The sequence below is a fragment of the Podarcis cretensis genome, assembly GCF_951804945.1.
Source record: "Podarcis cretensis genome assembly, chromosome: 8".
NCBI lineage: Eukaryota > Metazoa > Chordata > Lepidosauria > Squamata > Lacertidae > Podarcis > Podarcis cretensis.
In genome coordinates this window covers 72669680-72691332 of record NC_137177.1, presented here as the reverse complement: position 1 = coordinate 72691332, position 21653 = coordinate 72669680, and the positions used below count along the sequence as shown (strand labels likewise).

Here is a 21653-nt window from a genome sequence, read left to right as displayed (position 1 = left end):
GAGAACAGAGCCGGAGGGAGGCGGCGCCTGTTCCTGGAAGAGCTCAGCCTGGGGAGTTGGTCACATTCTTGGCTGGGATTCAAGAGCTGAGGCAGACACCAACAAACAGTGAGGTGGGGGGGGCGCGCGGAGGGGGAGGAGTGCACAGCCAGCCAGCCAGCCTTGCCTGCCTGCCTGCCTGCCTGCCTGCATTAGCTCAGCTCTGAAACACCCTCAGTCTGGGCTGGAGCGTGGAGTTGGGAGGATGTGAGCTGCCGCGGCTCCCACATTGAAAAGGAGAAGAGGCGGAAAGCAAAGCCAGCCAGAGAGAAAAAGAAAGAACGAAGCAACTCTTTAAAAGAAAGGAAATCTCTCCCCCCCCCACCCGCAGTTTCAAGGGACCACGAGTAGCAGAGAGAACAAGAGGGGGCGAAGAAGGAAGGAGACGCCTCGCTACAGTAGCAGCCGCCTCGGAATTTTGGAAGGGGGGGTTAATTTTTTTAAAAAAAAATTTTTTGCTTTGCCTCACACTACATCATCCCACTTCCGGAGATCGACCTTCTATATAAAAATACACACACACGCACATTATTATTTTCCTTTTAAAAAACATTTTTTTGGTGGACATGGACAGAAAGGAGCTGACTTCCCCGACGCCAGACGCCGACGCCGCTGCTATTTGGACATCTTTCAAGACCCTCTGGTGCTATTGACTCTCTTCAGCCCCCTTTCCACGTTGTTGCTACAGATTTATTAGCAATTTTTTTTTGAGGGGGGGAGGGAGGGAGGTTGATCGGTCGGTTTTGTGTGAGCCTCGTGTGTGTTTGTGTGAACTGAAGACTGCTGGCTTGAATGGAGGTGGGAGGGCAAGCTACTCTTTGAGAAGGCAGTGCGCTTTTTCTTTTTATAACTTTTTCCTCTCCCCCTCCCCGAAGATATAAATATTTCCCCCCTGGATTGGCTCATCTTTTGCTCCAGTGTATTTAGAACAACAACTAAGAACCCCAGGCTTATCGAGGGAGTGTTTGGAAAAGCGGACCAAAAGTAACCCACCGGGAGGAAACGTGTTTTTCTTTTTTTTTGGGCGAATAATATGAGATTCTTGAGTGGCTTCCCTCTCTCCTTCGCCGTCTTCAATGGACAACAACAAATTTAAGAAGAGCGGCGTTTCTCGCCTTTAAAGGAAAAGAAAAACAGAAGCCTGGAAAAGATTTTAAGCGAGGTTCGGTTTAGTTTTTTGTATTGCCTTTGGTGAAAAACCTAGAAAGGAGGAGTTATTATTTTCTTATTGTTGTTATTTTTTTTAAAAAGGATTAAAAAGGCGGGAGACCACCACAAAATAACCTAAAATGGAGACTGTAAGGAGCAGCTTCCAGCCTCATCCCGGCCTGCAGAAGACCTTGGAACAGTTTCATCTGAGCTCCATGAACTCGCTGGGTGGTCCAGCCGCCTTCTCTGCGCGCTGGGCGCAGGAGCTGCTGTACAAGCGGGAGAACGGCAAGGAGTCCTCGTCCTCGACGTCCTCCTCGGCGGAGCCTGTGCTCCACTTGCCTCCCATCCAGCCGCCGCCGGTGATGCCGGGGCCCTTCTTCATGCCCTCAGACCGCTCGACCGAACGCTGCGAGACCGTCCTGGAGGGCGAGACCATCTCGTGCTTCGTGGTGGGCGGCGAGAAGCGCCTCTGCCTGCCGCAGATCCTCAACTCCGTCCTGCGCGACTTCTCGCTGCAGCAGATCAACGCAGTGTGCGACGAGCTCCACATCTACTGCTCCCGCTGCACGGCGGACCAGCTGGAGATCCTCAAAGTCATGGGCATCCTGCCCTTCTCGGCGCCCTCCTGCGGGCTCATCACTAAGACGGACGCCGAGAGGCTTTGCAACGCCTTGCTCTACGGAGGCGCCTACCCGCCGGGGCGCTGCAAGAAGGAGTTCTCCGGGAGCCACCACGGGGCCGCGCTCGAGCTGGAGCTGACCGAGCGGAGCTTCAAGGTATACCACGAATGTTTCGGGAAATGCAAGGGGCTCCTGGTGCCGGAGCTGTATAGCAGCCCTGGCGCGGCGTGCATCCAGTGCCTCGATTGCCGGCTCATGTACCCGCCGCACAAGTTTGTCATCCACTCGCACAAGTCCCTGGAGAACCGGACTTGCCACTGGGGCTTCGACTCGGCCAACTGGCGAGCCTACATCCTCCTCAGCCAGGATTACTCCGGCAAAGAAGAGAAAGCCAGACTGGGCCAGTGCTTGGATGAGATGAAGGAGAAGTTCGACTACAGCAACCGATACAAGAGGAAAGCACCCAGGGTGAGTCCTCTTGGATTTGGTTTTGAGGGATCGGCGCTTAAATTTGGGGATGGGGTCGCTAAAGGATTGGGCTCTTAAAAACTCTGCCGAGATTGCTTAAAAAGAAAGAAAAAAGGTGTGTGAACTTCCGTGGCAAGGGTAAGGGTTGCAACTGTACAAACTCTGCAGCTAGATACTTGGTGCATCTCTAGCATCTATTATGTGTATCCAGTGAGACCTACTTCTGAATAAAAATGCAGATAGAATTGGCTGCATATTTTACACAGTCCCACAGATAGCCACTATTGCCTGAACCATGTAGTAGGATCCCAGAAGGGATCATATATAATCTCTTATTGGACTCCCACCAGTCTGTGGTTCAGACGATAACTGTTTTAAATAGATCTTGTTCTCTATGTAGCGAGAAGGCACTGCATGCTCACTGGGAAATAAGCCTCATTGTGTTTGACTGGGCTACTTCCTAGGTAAATGTGCATCTAGCTGTAAGAGTCCCACATAACTCTTTCTGAAAGGAGTGATGTGTGTGAGAGAGCAGCTGGAAAAACCTGCTGCATTCACCTCAAGGATGCTTATACCATACATGCAAACTTTGGTGAAGCATGGCCCTAGGTGTGCAGACTCAGAAGTGAGTCCTATTGAATCCAGTGGGACTTAGTAAACAGAAAAGGATGCTTAGGATTGTACTTCTAGAGAATAAAGAACTCTGTCAGACTTATTTTGGGGTATATTTACTTCTGTAGACTAGCAGGGCTCTCTACTAGACTTTAACTGCAGCAGCAAAATTGGATTTGTTTAAAAATCCTTCTAACCAATCTGTCTTTTTCGGGGGGGGGAGGGAGTCCACACATTTACCATTATTCTGTTCACTTTTCTTGTTGCAAACTTAAATACTGTACATTTTATGCACCTGTTTAAACAGGACACAAAAGGTGGCCTACCATATTCTGCCCTTGGGTTTTGTATCTTAACAAACTCAAATAGGTATATGTGGTGCTACAAATAGGGCAAGGAAAGATGAATTGAATGAATGAATGAATTGATTATCTACAGGCAGAAATCACTGGCTTCTATCCTTAGGATTAATCTCAAAAGTTGACAAATGTAGTGACGGAAACGAGAGCTGAAAAGCTTCTAAATGTATTGCATTGGCAGGATAAACAAACACACAACCAGATAAGATTCCAGGCAGTGGAGGCTGGTCCATTAGGGCAAATGAGGCACCTCCCCACCAACCTCAGTCTGTCCTCAGCCAGCCCCCACCTGCCTGCTTTCTAATTTACAACTAGTCCAGGGGGTGGCACTGCCTGTCAGATTCCTCCTCCAGTCATTGTTACCCTTGCAGAACTCAGCAGCCAAGATGATGGGGACAAAACTAAAATTAGTTGGCTTTCCCTGTCATTGGCTCTGACCGCATTTACTGTTTGGGCTCCATGCCTTCCTCCCTTCCAGTCACAATGGGCACCAGCCACCACTGATCCCAGGATGTTCCAATCCAGGGTACTTGCAGATGCTGTTGATATATGTGTGCAGACTACATAGTGTATTTTTGGTGCTCTGTACAGTGTTGATCTATTCCCCCCTCCACCCCTTTTCTCTCCTGATGCTAGTTTGTGTATGGGTTATATTTACACTAAGGAAATGGATGTGTCCTGGGACAACTGCTGCAGCAAGCTTTAAAGTATGACAGGCAATTGCGGAGTCTGCCCAGCCAGACAGCTTGGTACTCTTTAATCTGCAGCAGTATTCAATTTCCAGACTTCTCAAAGTTGGTGACTGGGTGAGAAAGTTGGGAGGGGAGACCTTGTGTTGGCATCAGTCCTGGTCAATGGGGGTACTTATGCTATGGGGTAGCTTGAAAAAAATGCCCAGGGTCAGATAAGGCATCTGACTATTCAAAAGAATGCAAGGTGCAGCAAAGGAGAAAGGTCTAGTTTAACTCCTTAACTGCACAGACTTTTTTGATAGTCATGGGAAATTATAGGGTATCAAAGGAGACTCACTTAATACTTATTAAGGGAATGTTCAGTTCAGACTTCTTCCCCTTCCTGCTCCCCTTTAAACTCCCACACACCTATTTTGGAGAGAATGTTCAAGCACCCACACACATCTGGAGATAAAGGCATGTGCAGCTTCTCCTTTTGGGAAACAGGCTGAATGCGCATACAAACAACAACAGAAACCCACCAGGCTTTGGGATATCTTTCCATTCCTGTCAACTTGGCTATTTCCCCTTTCAAAGTGAAGGAAGTAGTTCTTGTTTTCTCCTTAGTTCCCCTCCTCCTCCACAGATTCAGCATAAGAGCTATTGTAGGTCTAAAGACCCACATTATTTATCATGTGCTGCTAATGGCTTGTCTGTCTTCAGCTAATCATATGCTAAAAGTGGCAGTTTGGGGCATATGAATGGAAAGTGTAGGTGCACTGAGAATACAGGGGCACTTTTTTTAAAAAAAATGCATCTTTTTGAAGGCTTGTGCGACATCTAACATATCTTTCCATTCTGGGCAGCACAAAGAAATAATATTTCTGTGCCCAAATTCTTGAGTGTTCTTGCACAACTTTATTTATAGTGTCATATTAGTCATAGCTGTTTGTACATATTTAGCCCCCCCCCATTGTAATGGACTTCCATTTTTATGGTTTTCAGTTACCATTTCGATTGTGTTTCTGAATGACTTTCGGATATATGAAAGAGAATAATGAATTGATTTATGAAAGAAATCAGAAACTAGCATAGAAATCCTCAGTAACTTCAGGGGTGTGTGTGTGTGTGTATCGTGTGTATCTGGCCCACTACTTTTTTTTAAGGCATCCAGAAAATTAGTCCAGGATTGGTGAAGCTTGAGACCAAATTAAAACCTTGGTCTCAGTGCTAACCATAATACATTGCTTGAAATACTGTTTCCCCATCAGATTGAAATGGGCAGCCTTTGCTTTTCCTCAGTTGTGAAGCAGCTGTGGTGGGAAGAAAGCCATGATATGCATATATCTCTGCCTGTGCCCCAAGAATGGGATGGAGTTGAAATATTATTTCACCTCCCTTCCCATGGTGAGTTGTTTCAAGACTTTTAACTATGGCTAGAAGAACTTGTGTTTTTGCTCTTGAGAAGACTTTGCTAGCAGGTAGGTCACCTGTCTGGCATCCCAACAAAAAGCTGCTTCTCTCCCATTCATTTTTCCATCAGACATAGCCAAAGGGTTATTGCATGTTTTGTGCTGTAGCAGATAGCCATGCTGGGAGCAAAACAATAACCACATACAAACACACACAGAGCTGCAGGGTTGGTAGACTGTGGCCAGAGGCAAATAACATTGAAATAAAATTGAGGTCGCCTAGGGAGGAAATGGTGGTGGAAACCTAACCAATCTTGTGTTTGGCTGTTTGCATTTACTATATTTAAGTTCTGTCTGCATCTCATCCTTAAGCTCTCTGTGTGTGTCTTTTGCTCACAGCTGTCTGCAAATCGTGGGCCTCTGTGGGTTTTTGCCTTGTGTGCCCTGCATAATAATGATGATGATCTTTCTTGGGAGTGTGTCCCAGCTGTTGGATGGGGACAATGTGGATTGTTTGAATACAAAGAGGTAGGGGTGATCCTACCCCGTCCCCCTGGGTTTGTGGGAGTTAGTTGGTAGTAAGATGACTTTATGTGGCTCTCCTGCAGTAAGCTTTGGAGAATAGTTCCCCAAAGTGGACTGTGAGATAAAAAACACATCTGCCTTATACCCAGCGGAAGCTGCAGCTGCCTCCCCAACCACATTCTGCCCTCAGCCAGCCTCCTCCTTATAATCTAAAGCAAGTTCAGTGGGTGCCAGCTTCCTCCTCCTCAGTATCACCCCTGCAGAATTCAGCAGGGAAGAGGATAGGGACAAAATCAGAATTAGTTAACCCTTCCTGTCATTAGCCCTGAGCCTACCTACTGTCTGGGCTCTCTGGATTCATTCCTACCAATCACAGTAGATACTAGCCATCACTGCTCTTATACTGAGTCAGACCACTGGTGCATTTAGCTCAGGACTGGTTGACATTGGCTCTCCAGGGGTTCAGATGGGATCTTTTATCAGCTGTGCCTGTAAATGCCATGGACCTACACCTTGTGAATACTCCACTGAGCCTAATGTCCCTGATGTCTCTTTGGTGAGTTGCTGAAAGCTTTCTGTGGTGGGTCAGTGAGAGGCATTTTTCTCCTGCTGCTGGATTCTGCCTGCATATGCAAAAGTTGATGTTGGGCTGTAATTTGAAGCCCAGTGATATTCTCCCTCCATAAGCAGAGGCAATACACCTCTGATTCCTCAGATACTGAGAACATAGGAAGCTGGTTTGTACTGCATCAGACAACCCATCTAGCTCAGTATTGTCTACACTGACTGGCAGTGGCTCTTCAGGGTTTACGCAAGAAGTCTTTCTCGGCCCCACATGGAGATGCTGGGGATTGAACTTGGACTCTTCTACATACCATTGAGCTATGGCCTTTCTCCAATAACACAGGGTGACTCTTTCCTTTGCAAGCCTCCCAGATGCATTTGCCTCTCTAAGAAAATACTGGAGTTTGGTGAAATTGTCTGCTGCAAGACAATTCTTGTGCTCACATATTGGCAAAATTCTGTGTTCAGTAAGACTTGGGACTATTCCACCCATGCAGCAACCCTAGGAGGGGAAAATGGTGTGTGTGTTTCAGCTTCTTTTGGTACCTCCCACCTTGAGTTTGGTTTCTCCTAGCATGTTATTTGTTTGCATTCCTAGGGCTTAATCATTCCTTTGTGGAGTTCTTCAAATCCCCTAAGCCACATCACCTTTTGGACTTTGTTCTTTTACCTTCTCCCCCCCCCCCCCGCCCCCTCCAACACATTCATTGTTGAGCTTTCCCTCCTCCCTTGTCCCACCTCCCAAGTCTCTAGTCTTTCCTCATCTTCTAACTGGTTCCTGCATCCTGGTCAATTGTATATGTGAAAATGATTTTGTTCAAGAATTAGTTTCACCAGTCTCTTCCCCCTCCTGCACATGTTGTTCCGATCACAGTCTGTTTGATATATGTCTGCTCTCCTGTATGCTATGTCACTGCGGTGATGAAACATGCTGCTTAGAAGGGGCCTTATTGGTTCATAGGCCATGTAATCCTGGGATCCTGTCATTTGATCTGGGTTGCCATTTGGAACACTACAAATAATTTGACATTCAGTTTGGGGAGCCATGGCTCAGAAGTATAACACATGTTTTGCGTGCAAAAGGTCCTAGTTTCAATCCCTGGAAACTTCTGCTTGTGCTATGGAATTGCAGTCTTTAATGTGCCCTCTAGATATTGTTTGGCTGTAGCATCCCATCATCCCTTACCACTGGCCATGTAGGAATGGCCATAGCTCAAGGGGAGGGCATCTGCTTTGCATGCCAAAGGTCCCAGGTTCAATTTCTGGTAGGGCTGGGAGAAATTCCCTGTCTGAAAACCTAGACTGAGTCACTGCCAGTCAGTGCAGACAATCCTGAGCTACACTGAGTGTGAGGCAGCTTTCTGTGTTCACATTTTGCACAATGCGCATGTTCAGTAAAACTATATAAAATCAAGGTTGTTCCTTTCATGCATTGTATTTTTCCTACATGGATGTTGGAGAGGAGGGGAAACAGGTAAAATGTAATGCCTGGAAGTCACACACCCGATTATTTTCCTGTGTATTGGAAAACTCTTGCCAGTTATGGCTTTCATCCTGAACACTTTTGTGAAAAAAAAATGTGTCTGAAGTAGCTGTCAGATTAAGGGAAGAAAAGAGGAAATAAGCAGATACACACCTTTCTATGCAGCAGCATTCCCTCAGGCCTGGTGTTCCCTGAGGTAGGATGAATGTTCTGGATTGTCATATGCAAACAAGCACAGCGAAAGTTCCTGCTTCTGTTTCATAATAATAATAATAACAATCCCTCCCAAGCCAGTGGAAGGTGTAGCAGCAAGAGATCAAAGAGCGGAAACCTATTCATGCTGAGGTAATGCAGCTTTTGGAGTGATCTTGTGAGACCATTGAGGCTTTTTGCATTTTGTAGTTTTTGCAATCCAGCCAGCTGGGAATTTGTGGTGGCGGCAGCAGCAAAAAGAACTCCTTGTGCCCTCCAGGGGAAATGACTCTCCACCACTGCAACCTTGGAACTGCTGCATGCCTTAAAGAAGAGATGGTTACACACCTCCACACAGCATGTGCCCCCCTCCAATTTTCTTTGTCTTCTGCAAACCAGGCCTTTGTGTAGATGTCTAATTGTGCAGGTGTGAATGTGAAGGATCATGCTCCTCCCTAGGCTTTTTAGGCCATTGTGGGACAGCAGCTGTGCTAGAGTTTGACTTAGTGTGTTGTCTCCAAACCCAGGATTGTGTTTGGGGTCCCTCCTCCTTAACCATGACCTGTAACCACTGAATGTGGACTCAGGTGACACACTAAGCCAATTCTTGGCTTTATACTACCATCCTGTGATGACCCCAAAAAACCCTGGGGAGGAGCAAAGCAGCTGAGATCCCCTTGGGAGCCATTGTGTGTATGTGCCAAGCCATAGTTTGGCTGAGCATGTAGTGTGAAAGTGGACTCAGTTTGGGGCCTTGGCTGGCCCTGGAGTGCATGCTCTATGTATGCCTGCAGGCATCTGGCTGGTGGCTTGTTGGCATGTATTGGCTGGAGGAGATATGATGCAGGAGTGACTGGGCAGCATGCAATATAAGCCAGCCTGTTGCTTTAAAAAAATTTCTGTTCAGTTCTGTGGTGAAGCCTTGGGTCACCCACAAAGTTAGGAAGCATGTGTTGGTCATGGTTCCAATCTGGTATGGTTCATGAACCTTCTCCACTCCTGCCGCCAATTAATAACATTAATTTATTTTAGCAGAGTAGACTTAGAACATAAATCAGTTTGCCTGTCAATTAGTAAAAGCAATTTCTTAATACATGTGCTTGGCTGTAATTTTTTTTTTTTAATGTATGGGGGGAACTTGCAACGCTAAGTAAGACCTACCGTATTTTTCGCCCTATAGGACGCACTGGCTCATAGGACGCACCTAGTTTTCAGGGGGGGGAAATCAAGTAAAAAAATATTATTCCCCCCCCCCGCAGCTCTGGACCTTCTCCCTGCTTTTGTGGGAGGTGGCAGAATTCCCCCACCTCCCGCAAAAGCCCACAGGAGGGAGGAGGGACTGAAACGGCCAGTCAGTCCCTTCTCCCTCCTCGAGGAAAAGCCCCCAAGAGCGGCACGCTCTTTAAAGGATGCGTGGTTCCTGCGGGCTTTTCTAGGAGGTGGGGGAATTCCCCCCCCTCGTAGAAAAGCCAGCAGAAGCCGCGGAGCCCCTTTAAAGAGCACACGGCTTTTGCGGGAGGTGGGGGAATTCCCCCATCTCCCGCAAAAGCCCACAGGAGGGTTGGAGAGTAGCGGGAAGGCGCTGTGCGCCTTCCTGCTGCCCCCCATCCTCTGGGGCTGGCGAGGGGGGAAGCGCTGCTTTCCCCACCGCCAGCCTCAAAGCCGGGTTGGAGAGTAGCGGGAAGGCGTTGCGCGCCTTCCTGCTGCCCCCCATCCTCTGGGGCTGGCGAGGGGGGAAGCGCTGCTTTCCCCACCGCCAGCCTCAAAGGCAGGTTGGAGAGTAGCGGGAAGGCATCACGCGCCTTCCTGCTGCCCCCCATCCTCTGGGGCTGGCGATGGGGGAAGCGCTGCTTTCCCTACCGCCAGCCTCAAAGAGCAGACTGTCCTGGCTTCAGCAGAAGCAACGCGAAGCCTCCGGAGCGCAGGCTTCGGAGGCTTCGCATTGCTATCGCTGAAGCCAAGGAGCCTGCATTCGCCCCATAAGACGCACACACATTTCCCCTTCATTTTTGGAGGGGGAAATGTGCGTCTTATAGGGCGAAAAATACGGTATGTAAAATTTAATTGCTTATGTTCCTTTCTCCACATTTTTCTCATGGGGGGGAAAGGAAGGCATTTTAATATATATATTTTCAAACCTGAAGAGAAATCATTTCCATCTTTGTACAGGTATGCTTTGCATTCCATTCTGCTGCCTCAGGCAACTTTTCACACAATGGTCTTCAGTTTGCAAGGAGTCTGGAAAATAATAGGACCAACATTAATACACTGCTGATTTGGGATGGGGGTGGAGGAGACTGTTTTTACATGAAGTGGGGTGGGGGAAACCATGAAGGGCAACTTTTCTTTGCTTACTGGAGGCATGCTGTGTGCCCCCCCCCCTCGCTCTAGGTTTCATGACAAATATTTAAGAGTACAGGGAAGGATAAAGAATCCAGTGTATTTATAAGAGGGGCATTTACTCTAAGTATAGTTTATAAACTGCTTTGACTGGGAAGATAGGATGTACATTCTACAAATAAAAAGTATTATAAGGTCAATATCTAGGCTGTTAGTGGAAGGACTGTAGCGCACATGCTTTTCTTGCAAAAGATCCCAGGCTCAAATGCTGACATTTCCATGTAGTGCAAGCCTGTAACCCCAGAGAGCTGCTGCCAGTCATTGTAGACAGTACAGTATGCCCCAAACTTCTGTGCAACTTACTTACGCAATTGCAACCTTGCATGCTTTGGCGAAAAACAAACAGAAAGAGGATGAGAGACTGGGGAAAAGGAGCTGTGTGAGATCTCACAAGAGCTTCCAGAGCCCTCATATGACCTTCCTAGAGCCCAGAAAGCAAGGGAGAGGGCTTTAAAACTGCAGGAAAACTTGGCATGGAAGGAGCATTTTAAGCCCTCCACCTTGCTTATTGGCCTGAACGAAGGTCACATGAGGGCTCTGGAAGGCCATGAGAGGCTCCTGAGTTCTTGCTCCCTCAGCATGCCTGTGTTGAACAGGCAGGAATGATTGCATGGAGGGAGCAGTTCCAGGGGTCTTCCTGACTTTGCACAATTTTGCCTTTGTGTGAGGGTCCCCAGAATGTAACCTCTGCAGAAGTTTTGGACCTACTGTACTGCGCTAGATGGAACCATGGGACTGATTTAATATAAGGCAGCTTCCCAGGAGAGTGGCAGGCACCCCCACTGTATTGTTTAGAATGCCTGCTGAAAACTTTGTGGTCTCCCCCCCCCCCCCATTTCAGCAAGCAAATCTAGACACATAATTTACTTACTTATGTTTATTTTAGTGTTTTTTATCTGTGTTTTATTAATGCTTTGTGTATTTTTAAAAGTTCTGTGGATGTTAGCTGTGTTTTATTGATAATTTTGTTATGCACACCTCTTAGTGTTTTGTGATTAAGCGGACTATAACTTTTTCTAAATGAAAGATGGGAATTCCTCTTCTAAGATGATGCTTGCACTGAGGTGCGTGTGTCTTCTGTAAAAAGAAAGGAAGAATGGTATTTGCATTCAGTCATGTGTCCAATGAATGGAAGGCCTCCTTCTGTCAGTGCAATTTCCTTCTGTGAATGGATGCGATACAACCTAGTGTTTTTTTCCAATACGCAGGTTCAATCAATAGATTAATCAGCTAAAACGTGTACATTCAATTAAAATTTATTTAATTGGGCAGCAGCTGAGCATTTAATGAAACATTTTTGTTCATATTAGAACGCAGCACAACACAACGAAACTACAACAGTGCCCAGTGAATTCCCCACCCCACATCCATGACCCATTTTCTTTACAGAAGAAATGTTCAGAGTGGTGGATTATTTTCCAAACGTGTCTATCAAAACCCTCAGTGGTTAATATGTATTTTTGTGACTAATAAGATTCAAGCACCAGCACATAATAGTAAGGGCAGTTTCTTGCTACTAATGCAAGAAATGGGTGGCATCTTGATGTGGATTCCAGTGGCATTGCCTGACTAGGCAAGATCAGGCCTGAGTAGTGAAAAGAGTAATCTTTGTGCCTTTCCATACCTCCCCCTCCCCCCAACCTCTGCTTAAGTTAGTGGTATCATGTTAAAAGAATAAGGTCATAGACTCAGATTGCTGCTTGGTTTCCCAACCCCTTTTCCACCAGCCAGTTTGTGTAATGTCTGTCTGAAACAGTTGAGTAAGGGCATTGAAATAGCAGACAGGATATCAAGTGTTAGGAAGTCTGGGTTAAGTATAACAGAGGCTCCAGTATATGCTGATGGGTTCAGGAGAGCAATCCTTCCAGATTCAATGACAGGTTAGCTGCTCTTGAAGCGAGCCCCATCTGAGCCCCAGAAGTGCCTGTTGTCTTTCAACTCAAGCATACCCCATTAATTTTTCTGTTTGGTTTATTAATGCTGTGCTCTGCCCAGGGAGGTGTCAGACCCAGCCTCCTGATTTTGATCTCTGGACTCTTTCCTTCCTCTCTTTTCACTGAAATGGTTGCACAAACTGTAACCTCATCCTCACTCTCCAAAAGGCTTGAGTAAGTTTAAGGTGGATTTCCCCCATTGTTAAATTATTCAAGCTTTAAAATGAAATATATTTTAAGCAGCTTTGCTACATTTTGTGGAGCTTGCTTTGCAAGCAGTTTATTATTTTAAATCTTTAACTGGACATATGAAAGAATAGGGAGGAATTTTTACTTTATATTTGCATTGATACCTAACATTTGAACATTCATTCCTGTTTAATATCCTCTTTTACCAGAATAGTTTTTTAAAAATATAAGGCGCAATGGGTTGTACCTAGCTATTATTCACCCATTTAAATGAATGATACTGAGTTAATAATACCCATTAATTTCAGTGGATCTACTCTTGAGTAGGACTAGCATTGGTTACAACTCAGTATCTTCTTTTCTCTGGCTGAATTTTGGTGGCTGAATGCACAAAAGCACACAGAACAGGTAGTTTCAGAAAAGTGTTGACATAATCTTGACATAAAGGATCCCTGACTTTGAAATAAGGTTCAGCCACTTCAGAGAGCTCTTGTTTGCTGACTTTTGCCCAACATTTGCCTAGGAGCATTCTTCTAAAAATTAGAAATAAGGATGGAAACAAGTTTTTTCTTCAATATTGGATTATGTCGGCTTTTAAAGTTGTTGGCCAGGATCCAAAGAACTGTGTCTAAAATTTTGAACTTTTCAACAGTATCCCTTCCACCCCCATGCCATATGGCAACCTGCTTTTGAAATTCAGGGGAGTTTCAAAAGCTGTGATATGGCACAGGGATCTGTTCAGAGGATGATGCGTAGAAACAAACTCCTGGATGCATACAAAGTATTGAGCTGTGTTTTAAGTCTCTCCCCCCCTCCCCGCTCTCTAAATGTGTGATTATACAAGATGGCAATGTCTCAGGCCATTTTTTTTATCCTGCAAAGAAATCAGATTTCCACACTATGCTAATTGTTATGAGGCTCTCCTCTTTATGATCCTTGTGCTAACATAAGGACTGTCCTGCTGGATCAGACCAAATGCCCATCTTTCCCAACATCCTGTTTCCAGAGTAGCTGCCTTGCTGTTTTTGGGAAGCTCACAAGCAAGGAACAAAGGAGATGGCCAACCCCCGTATGAAGTTTGCCCCACAGAGTATAGAATTTGTAAGCACACACTGCTTCTGTAAGTATGGGTGCCAGCTGGCCATTTGCCATGGCATTGTAAACTCATGGGAGCATGCTTAAATATATTTGCACCTAAACCAGTGATTGGGAACCTGCAGCCTTCCACATGTGATAGGATTTCAACTTCCATCAGCCCAGTAACCAGTATGGTCATTCGTCAGAGGTGAATGGAGCTGTAGTCCAGCAACATCTCTAGAGAGTCCTCTTACCTGGTACATAGGTGGCTGTTAGTTTTTTCAGACATAAAACTTGGCACTCAGTGATATAGGTTATTCTTAAGAAGCATTTTTAAAGCTGTTGGCTAGTTCAGTGTGCCCCAAAGCTTTGGTAATTGTTCCTGTGTGGATTGAAAATCTTCAGCTGCACCCCATGTAGGGTAAATAGGTACTGAAATATATTACTTCACCTATGCCTCTATTTGAAATCTGGATGATTCAATTTTGTGTATTTAAACAAGGTAAGTATACTTTATGGCATTTTCTTCACCTTGTTTATAACCTGGAGGTAAACTCTTAATTAATAGGTCTAGGAATTAGGAGTCTATTGTAATAATACATTCAACATCAGAAGTATTATACTGCTTTGAGAATTTATTGTGAACCCTATTTTTTCATATATTAGTGTGGATTGGTTTTAATAGGAAGTCTAGATTTTTATTTCCTTGTCTGTAAGTCATTTCCAGTTCCAAGAACGTGCCATCATTACGTCTCAGTCACCACATCCCAAGCGGGCCCTTTTTTATTGAGAGTCTGTACCGATGCGGTTGAACCACAAAGTTTGAGGTATGGGGTTTTCTGCCTCCATCCAGGCAGTCTCTGAGAAGGGCCTCAGCTTGAAACCCTAGCCTCTAGAGCAATACAATTGAGTTGTGAGGGGAGTCAACCCACTTCCTGCCTTGAGTGGGAAGGTGATGGGTGTGTCTCATAGGAACATTGTTCCTGTTTCACTGCTATGTTACCCTTATGGCTATTTACTAATGTGTGCACAGTATCATCATGGCCAATGGGGAAAGGGATATTGGCAAATGGGAGAGGTTTGGGGATACTGATAATATTCTCTTTTCTGCACAAACCTGTGGGGGTATTAAGAGTATTCACTACATTTATCCGTTGCCTTATGTAATCAGCCTCTAGATTATGTACAAGAAGTGATATAAAACAAGAGTGGAAAGAAAAATGTCAAAACACAAACAGTTCAGAATAATAAACAAGCCAAGCAGTTTTTTAATACATAAACCTAGAAGTCACACACACATATGCTAAAACAAACTAATTGACATCAAACTGAGTAGAGACGAACATCAGTTGACGTCAAGGTAACACTAACATGTTAAGAAGATATTCAAAGGCCTGGGATAATAGAAAGAACTTTGCTGAAAAGTTGGTTGCCACATGGGTTTCTCTACAAAAAGGAGGCCAACACCAAGCAGACATTCTGAGGCACTCTCTACCTTATGATGTGAAGCAGACAAGGATTCAGGATTGGAGATTTTCTCTTGTTCAACCTGCTTCCCATATATGCTTAGCTGGTGCCAACTTTGTTATCTTTTTGGCACCAGATGAATACCATGTTATTCACTTCTAGTTACCAATATTTACAAATTGTCTGTCTGCATATATGTGTTGTAGAGCAGTGTGTAGGAGGACCTACTGGAAGGAATAATCTGAAATAGTGTGTGTATGGGGGTTTGACTAGATGACTCTTTGGGTCCCCTTCCAACACTACAGTTCTATGCTTCTATGAAATGAATGTATTTTCACTTAAATGAAGCATTTCTAAGAAATGTTGTTCATTAACAGAAAAGGATCTCTTATCCCCTGCATTCTTGATCCACGTTCTTTTCCTGATGCCTACAGTGTGTAAGGTTCCTGTCTCAAAACACTACAGCAACTCTTACTTGAAAATATGCAAGAGGTCTTTATTCATGGTAATAATGTTGCAAGCTCAGCAGGATGCACAAGGTCCAGAAATAAAGATTACATGGTTTTATCTAGTGTAAGTCTTATTAAACCCATTGAAATTAATGGATATGACTAATTTAGGCCTGGTAATTTCAATGGATCTACTCTGAGTTGGATTTAGCTGAATAAAACCCGCAACTGTCCTTTCTGCTGTATAATTTTACCCATGAGTGCATGCTTGGGGCTTTTGACAGAACAGAAACAACTGAAATGTGATACTACACAAAGAAGGTTAACTGAAGGAATCTGCATTTTAAAAAAATCTTTGCTTCATAACTTGAACATTAATTCATTTTTAAATTGTTCCATTTCTCTTCTTTGTTTGAGTGGATTAAAAGTGTGACAGGAAATTAAAGGAATTTAGAATAACATATTAAGCATTTATAAGTGTTCATAGTGTTTTTTGCAGACTCACACCCCAAATGTAGTTTTTTGAGTCACATAAACCATTGTTGGTTGCAACTGTGTAGGCTCTTACACATGGAATTTTGTGTGTAGTTATGTTTGTGTATGGAAATTAGAAATTGAGAACACAGATTCTAGCAAACCATTATTTCTAATAAGCCACTGTTGTTGTTTCTGTTGAGTATCTTATCACAATGGCACATACTACATTTGCAGTATTCTTGTAAGGCAACATCAATAAATATCTTGGAATCTGTTTTAATATTTAAACTGGAAACCTCCTTCGCACTCTCCCTTTGCCCTATGATGTCTAAATAGGCTTAGGATCAGTGATAACCTAAAATATGCATTAGTAAACTGACATGCCAGTTCTGCATTGCATAATGCAGAGCTGAGCAACCCCACTTGAGTAGTTGAGAATCCATGAATGGAATTAAACAGAACTGTTAATCTGGATGGGGGGGGGGAGTCTTTTCACACAAGGAGAGGTGTTGTTTCCACATGAAGCATCTGGGGATTTGGGGCCTCTCACCCAGCTGCACTATGTATATGAGGATGCCAGATTCATACATTTGGCTGTGTGTAAAATATCTTGGCTCTTTGGGGATAGCTTACACTTGTCAGTCAAAGACTTTGAAAAGAGCCAGTTCTATTCGTTTGTCAGATTTGCATGAAAACAGCTCCTTTGTTACTCAGAAGAGACCTGTGGTTATTTAGGCTCTCCCTAGTCTCACTCCTCTGAAATCATAATCCTCTGTGACATCACAATTAGTTGCCACAGTGACCATAGTGATGTCACAAAGCAAGGAAGAAGAGTAGTGGTGAAATGATCTACTTCCCAGCCTCTGGGAGAAATGTGTGTGTTTGTGTTAAATCCCCCAAAGGGGGAGAGATTTAGAACTTCTCCAGAGTGTTTTGCAGCAAGGCCCCATTGGGTGAAAATTCCCTGCATTGGATTCCTGCAAAGACCTTACCACAATGTATAACTGGTTGCCAAATTTGCTCTGTTAATTATAATGGAAGACCCTCAAGGGGCCTATTTATGTTTTGGCACCAATCACCATTTGGAAAGGTTGCTGCTAAATATTTTGTGGTCAATTGCAAACCAGAATTTGCTTTCTTGGGAAAACTCCCCCCGCCCTACCACACTCCTCATCTGTTTATAGAAGGTTGGCACTGAACAATGCCTTCTCTGAACTGTGAGGTTGCCATTACCAGATTGGCGTTTCCCCCCCTTCATTTGGATGCAGTCTTAAACTTTGCCTCCCCTCCCCTTTCCCCTTCCAGACTCTGCACAGCCTCAATGCATCCTGGGACTTCCCTTTTGCTGAATGAGCTTCTTGTGTGACAGGGAGGAAGCAAGGTCCCACTTGGATTGATAGGAGATAGGGAGGAGAGGAGGCAGTCAGCAAGGGAGAGCAAACCAGCAGGCATGCAGTAGCAAAGGGGACATCCTGCTTTGTACACAGACTACAGCAAGTGAGAATCAGATTTTGTTTTTGTTTTTTACCATTAGTGCTGCCCACAACCAGTCCATTAACAAGGCAGTTTTCTGGAAAACCAGAGCAAAGAGAAAAAAAAGGCATGTTAATGCCTGCTGGGAGATGAAAGGGCATAACTCATTAAACAAACACCTAACTCATTTCTCTGGAAGATTGGAAGGCATAGACCCTAAACCCAATCTTGAGAGTGTTGGTTTTAGGATGGCGTAACACCATCAACTTCAAACGATTCTGCTCTTGATTTACATTGGAGCGGTGTCTGAATCAAGCCTTGAGATGCAATCTCAGACCTTTTATGTGCCTCTTGCCATTCCTTTGCTCTGGCTGAGAAGATTAGATGCCATTTGTGCAACAGCAGAGTTAGCAATGAGGTATTTTAAATCCTTTTGTGGAATAGAGGTGGTGGTGCAACCATTTCTCACTGATGGCCAGTAGGAACCTTGCGTTTTCCTCCACTGTATGCCTGCCTGTGGGTTCTGAATCAGGTTTCCAGCACAGTAGGAACATAGGAATGTGCCTTACACCAAGTCAGACCATTGGTTCGCCTAGCTCAGTATTGTTAAAACTGACTGCCAATGGGAGATGCCAGGGATTGAAACTGATACCTCCTTGCTCACAAGATGAATGCTCTGCCATTGAGCTATGACCATTCCCTGTAGGTTGAGGAAAGTGTGCAAAATGGGTAGGTGCTAGTGTTTCAGAAAGCAATGGCGGCATCTAGGCTATTTCCACTGTTGTATCTACGCAGCATGACTGTCTCTGACTTGTTGGAAGGGGAGCCAGCTGTCACTTGCATTTCAAACACCATTTGCCTGAATGAACCACCCATATTGTTGCAACAGCCAGAGTGAATAGAATATTGGACTTGGGGAAGCAAGCTCCTCTTGCCTGGTCCACCTAACCGGATTGTTGCAAGGATACAGCAAGATAACCCAATTTTAAACCTTCCTTTTGAGGAAGGTGAAAAATGTATTTGGGTTTTTTTTGGGGGGGGGTAGCACTGAAATGGTCAATTTTGCTGTCCTCTCTCCCCTGTTTAGTTGTCCTTGCACTCTGGAACATAGTTCTGGGCATGCAAAAGAAAGAAAAGAATTTTTTTTGGGGGGGTATTCTCTTGCTGGAGGATAATTGAATCAGTTTATGGTGAAGGCGTTGGACAGTAAAAAGTACATGCCCAGGTGGGTGTACAAACCATTTAGCAAGTCTTTGTGATGTGATGCTCCACATTTGGCTTTGCAAAATTATTCTGAAGGAGTTATTCCCAGAAAACACAAAGGAGATTGTTGATGCTGTTGAAGAACAGTTTATTAATATACAGGAGCCAACACCTTCCGTTCTCGGAAGCTCCTCTTGTCGCTTGGTACCTCCTGTTTGTTTTACCTGTAGGCTTGCTTTATCTTAAGAGAAGTGAGAGAGAGAGAGTGTCTTGCCGAAATCATTTATCCTTTGAGTTGAATGATATGCAAATGTAGTCAATTAAGCAAGGGTTTTTTAATTAGCAGTTTAAGTTCGTGTGCAAAGTGTCTTGCCTTAATTGCTTGACAGTTTTGTTGTAAATTTGTGAAGCCCCCCCAACTATCAAAACTGTGAGGTTTTTTCAGTAACATTGTTAATTCTCGTGAGTCTCACTCTGTACATTTGACCCTCATGCTTCTGTTTCTTCATTCATAAAGCTCTTTTGCAAACTGCGCAGAAGAGGTAAATTATGCCTCTTAATTACCTCTAATTAAAATACTGCTTTCATTTTCTTTCTAGAATTAATTGAGCTTTGGTGTATCAGGTCCTCCCCCGCCCCGCCTTTTCTATAGTTCTATAACAACTATAGAATTGCATAGATTTCACTCATTCTAGCCAGGTGTCTGCAGTGCTGACGTTCAGTGTATCTTGCTGTATTGTAAGCTGGCTGGGTAACTGGTTTTTCATCCCACTTAACAGAAATTTGCAGTAGTGCTGATCTTTTGTATCTTCCCCCAAAACTGCAATCCCAAGGTGGACAAAATTGGTTATTTATAGTAGTACTAACTGGAAGACTTGTAGAGTTAGAAAAACATTGTATTGTCCAATCCTCAATCCTTCAACAAAAGAGTTCCCCTAAAATCCACCTTTTCTTCAAAACCCCATATGGACCTTCAGGAATACAACTGAGCACCTTTAAGAAATGTATGTGTTATCGACTTATTTAATAGGTTGACTCAGTAACCAATAGTTTGCTTTTCCAGTCTTTTCTATCCTGCCTTTTGCCAGATGGTATCCAGGGGGCTCAAAATATAAAACAAAAATACATTAATAATGGCAAATTAAAACAGCCAACAAACTGATAGAGCCAGCAATTAAAAGCCACCATCAAGATAGCAAAAATATAATTTAAATTGAATCTCAAGTACCATTGAAAGCCATTAGAGGCATGAGGAAGCACCATAGACTTTACCTGTCACCTAAAAGATGCCTCCTTCTCAGCAAAAAAAGGCAATAGGCACATATGGTTTTGGGATTAAGTTCAATAATTTGGAAACCTCCTCAGAGAAATCTGTGTCTACAGTAGCCATTGCCCCAACCTCTAAAACAGCCCCCACTTCTGATACCCTCCTTTATGGTGCTGTTATTGACAGGGGCTCAATAGGATGGGGGCAGCCAATGTGTTGTGTTGCCTTCCTAGTATTGTGGGGCTCCCAAGTCCCATCATGTACTTTCTGGCAGACACCTGGAGCGCAACAAGTTGGCTATCCCTGCATTAGGAAACGTTCTTATGCATTGTGTAGAGGAGTTTTTATTGCTTGGTCCACTTGTCTTCACTGCCATTGAATTTTTCAGCTAACATTCTAGGCCCTCATTTGCCCAGATTACAAGATGCCTTAATCAGATCATTTGAAGTTCAAGTGTTCATTAAACTGGTGCCCAGCAGCTTTGTTGTAGTTAAGGCTCAGTTGCTTTTCCCATTAAAAACAACAACAAGGCTGCAAGCTCACCCCACCCTGTCTTGTGGAAGGACTTCATACCCCATCTGTTTTACTTTGCTTTAGGGTTGAAAACAGGAGCAGAAGAACAGAGAAGGGGGTTTATCTGTGCTCCTTCTTCCCACTTCCCACCTCTTGGGAAAAGTCAGTTAAATCTGTGTGCATTTATTGATGATTAAACTAGCAGTAGGCACACAAATTGTTCCTCTGAATTTGGGTATTGGCTTAGTTTGAAAGCAGCTGATTTATCAAACCTGTGGATTTGGAAAGGTGCTTGTTAGTTTTGTAAACTGACAACTTTCCTTCTATGGAAAGTTTAATATTTACTTTTTTAAAAATTACGTTTACTAGAAGTGATGCACAGCCCTGTTCAGTATGACCCTAATAACAAATGGTAACTTGAGTAAGGGGCCACCCTTTGAATTAAGGGATGTCTCTGAAAATGAGGGGGACATCTGGCAGCCCTACTTAGGCATAATTTGCAGCTCATTTATGTGAAGCTGGCTGGGTTTGCTGCTTTGTTTCATTTGCACAGGAGTAAATCCAGAACAATTCAGTGGAAATTGGTGCAGTTGTAATTGCAGGAACATGGCTTATGTATAATTTGTATACTTGTGCATTCATGACACAGTACTATATGAATAGGTCAGCAAATCTTGAAACTAGTCTTGGTAGCCAGGCAAAAAAACCACCAAAAAAACAATTCTCCATGATCTGCCCTCCTCCCTCTGACAGGGTCTTCTGATATTACACTAAGCTCAGGGCCCAGCACAACTTGGAGGGTGGGATGGGTGAGTCTTGCTCATTCCTGCCAACAAGGAGAAGGGTGGTAGCTCACCTCAGGCACTCAGAAAGCAGTCTACCCCTGATTTAGGGCTTATTAGAACCACTGCATATGGTTGAAATGTGTTTAGTTGGTTATAAGTTATGGAACAATCCATGTTTTTAACTATTACTGATTGCTGTATTTGGAGTGATAAGTGTAACATTGTATTTAGAGTTCAGACAAATCTGATCTTGATTTTTGTGACGATGAAATGTGTTACAAGAATTTTTAAGGTTTGTGTAACTTTATTTTTTAAACATTTG

The 21653-nt window shown here is 44.1% G+C and overlaps 1 protein-coding gene across 4 annotated transcripts in view; it reads left to right on the top strand.

Annotated features, from left to right (window-relative positions):
- The first annotated feature begins 766 nt into the window (after positions 1-766).
- SKI (SKI proto-oncogene) overlaps positions 767-21653 on the top strand; it is a 149034-nt gene continuing 128147 nt past the window's right edge. For 2 of the 4 annotated variants that reach the window (XM_079986930.1, XM_079986927.1), the window contains exon 1: positions 768-2279. In XM_079986930.1, the coding sequence (XP_079843056.1) occupies positions 1329-2279 (951 nt within the window). In that variant the 5' untranslated portion in view covers positions 768-1328. Of the gene's footprint in view, positions 2280-21653 lie in introns of all 4 variants that reach the window. The other 2 variants (XM_079986928.1, XM_079986929.1) reach the window with 2 other exon arrangements.